The sequence below is a fragment of the Medicago sativa genome, chromosome 5 (assembly GCF_051527215.1).
Source record: "Medicago sativa cultivar Bolivia chromosome 5, Bolivia_mono, whole genome shotgun sequence".
Lineage (NCBI taxonomy): Eukaryota > Viridiplantae > Streptophyta > Magnoliopsida > Fabales > Fabaceae > Medicago > Medicago sativa.
Genome location: NC_140753.1, coordinates 65,644,452 through 65,646,056, shown reverse-complemented (window position 1 = coordinate 65,646,056; position 1,605 = coordinate 65,644,452). Strand labels below are relative to the sequence as shown.

General features: G+C 44.6%; 1 protein-coding gene across 1 annotated transcript; it reads right to left on the bottom strand.

Annotated features, from left to right (window-relative positions):
- LOC146924084 (uncharacterized) lies at window positions 1-1,605 on the bottom strand. Its single transcript, XM_085711826.1, has one exon. It carries the CDS (start codon window positions 1,603-1,605, stop codon window positions 1-3), a length of 1,605 nt encoding a protein of 534 aa, XP_085567952.1.

Below are 1,605 nucleotides of genomic sequence, written 5' to 3'. Positions count from 1 at the left end.
CTAAGTGACCATGTCCTCCTCTCTGGAGTCATGGTTCTCTTCACTGGTTTCCACTTGCGCATCAATATTATTTGGTATAAACTGCATGCTTTCATTGTTGACAACAGTGGTGTTGGTAGGAGAAAAGTTGGAAGGGATACTGGTGGTTTCATGTTGTTGGCTTGTGCTAGTCTTCAAAGTGGTATTTGTGTGATTGTTGGATATGGTGATGGTCTTTTCTAGCTGCATGTTTGGAGGTTGCGTGATTGGGTGGGTATTGGCCACTTGAACTTTTGGAGCAGGCTTAGTTGTTTGAGTGGGGACAAGGATAGGGGTATCAAATGAGTATTCAATGGTTTGGTTACTATTATTTTCTTCCTGGCGCCGTCTTTTAGGTTCAGTGTGACTTTTATTTGCACGTGCTGTATCATGGAATTTTGGACGTGGGGGAAAGTTGACATTTGATGGTCCTGGGTTGACTTTTGAAGGCATGTTAGACAAGGCACTAAAGCGGTTATTCTTGGTAGAAGCGGTTTTGGTAGAGTTTGTGGCAGGTTTGGTTGTTGGTTTCTTTCTTCTATTGACAAGAAGCCAGTCACCATGAAGCTCTTTATTTCCTTCTTGAAAGCTAATTACTTTCCCATTATCAGGTGACAAATTATTAGGAGAGGCAATTAAATCATTACCGTTTTGAGAAGTCGGAATTGATTGCAGTTGAGTGGGAATGGCGTGGAGCTGATCCTGTTGGTGATTCTCTCCATGATGACTAGCGACGGCTGTGTGATGGGGAGGCATTGTGGTTGCTTCGTTTATGACTGGAGTGGTGGTGCAATTCCTTCCCAAATGGCCATAACAACCGCAGTTGGTGCAGATTAAGTGTAACCCTTCATATTGCACCTTGTACCAGTGGCCGTTCACCCAAATTTTTCCAACCACTGGCACAGTAAGATCGACTTCTACACAGACTCTTGCAAACTTTCCTCTTTCAACCTTCAGGGTGTTTGTGTCGACTTTTATTGGACGACCAATGGCTGAAGCCATAGCTAACAGGAAGCTCTCGTCATAATAAACTAGATTGAGACCCGGAAAACGTACCCAAACCACGGTACGATCTACTTTAGCATCTGGAGAAGCAAACTCTGGAGACCAGTGGGAGACTGCGAGACAGTGATCGAAGATCAACCAGGGTCCACCGGTAACGACTTTTTCCTTATCTGCAGCTTGATCAAATCTAACCATATAGAAACCGTTGTCATTGTCCATGATTTCAAACCCTCCTTGGAGTTTCCATATTTTTTGGAGACGGTCTCTCATAGTAGTGTAGCCAATATTTCTTCCCAATAGTTTGACGACAAGGGCGTCCTTCCATGGTGTGCAGAGTTCTTGAAACACTTTTGGGTCAAGATGAATTTTGGGGAGAAGCCGGTTTCCATCTTCGAGTTCAATACGGACGAGGTTGGCCTGAATCATGTCCTCTTTTTCTCGGACAGGTATTTCTTGGGATGATCCTAGTAACTTGTCACGGAACGACGGCTTTGGTGGTGGGGATCGATTGGGGTCTGGTGGCTGTTTGGTTTGTAGCAGGTTGCGGTTACCATGAGCAGAGAAAACAAAATCGCCACTCAT

Coding starts and splice junctions, on each gene's coding strand:
- LOC146924084 (XM_085711826.1), bottom strand. CDS start 1,605: ATGAGTGGCGATTTTGTTTTCTCTGCTCATGGTAACCGCAACCTGCTA.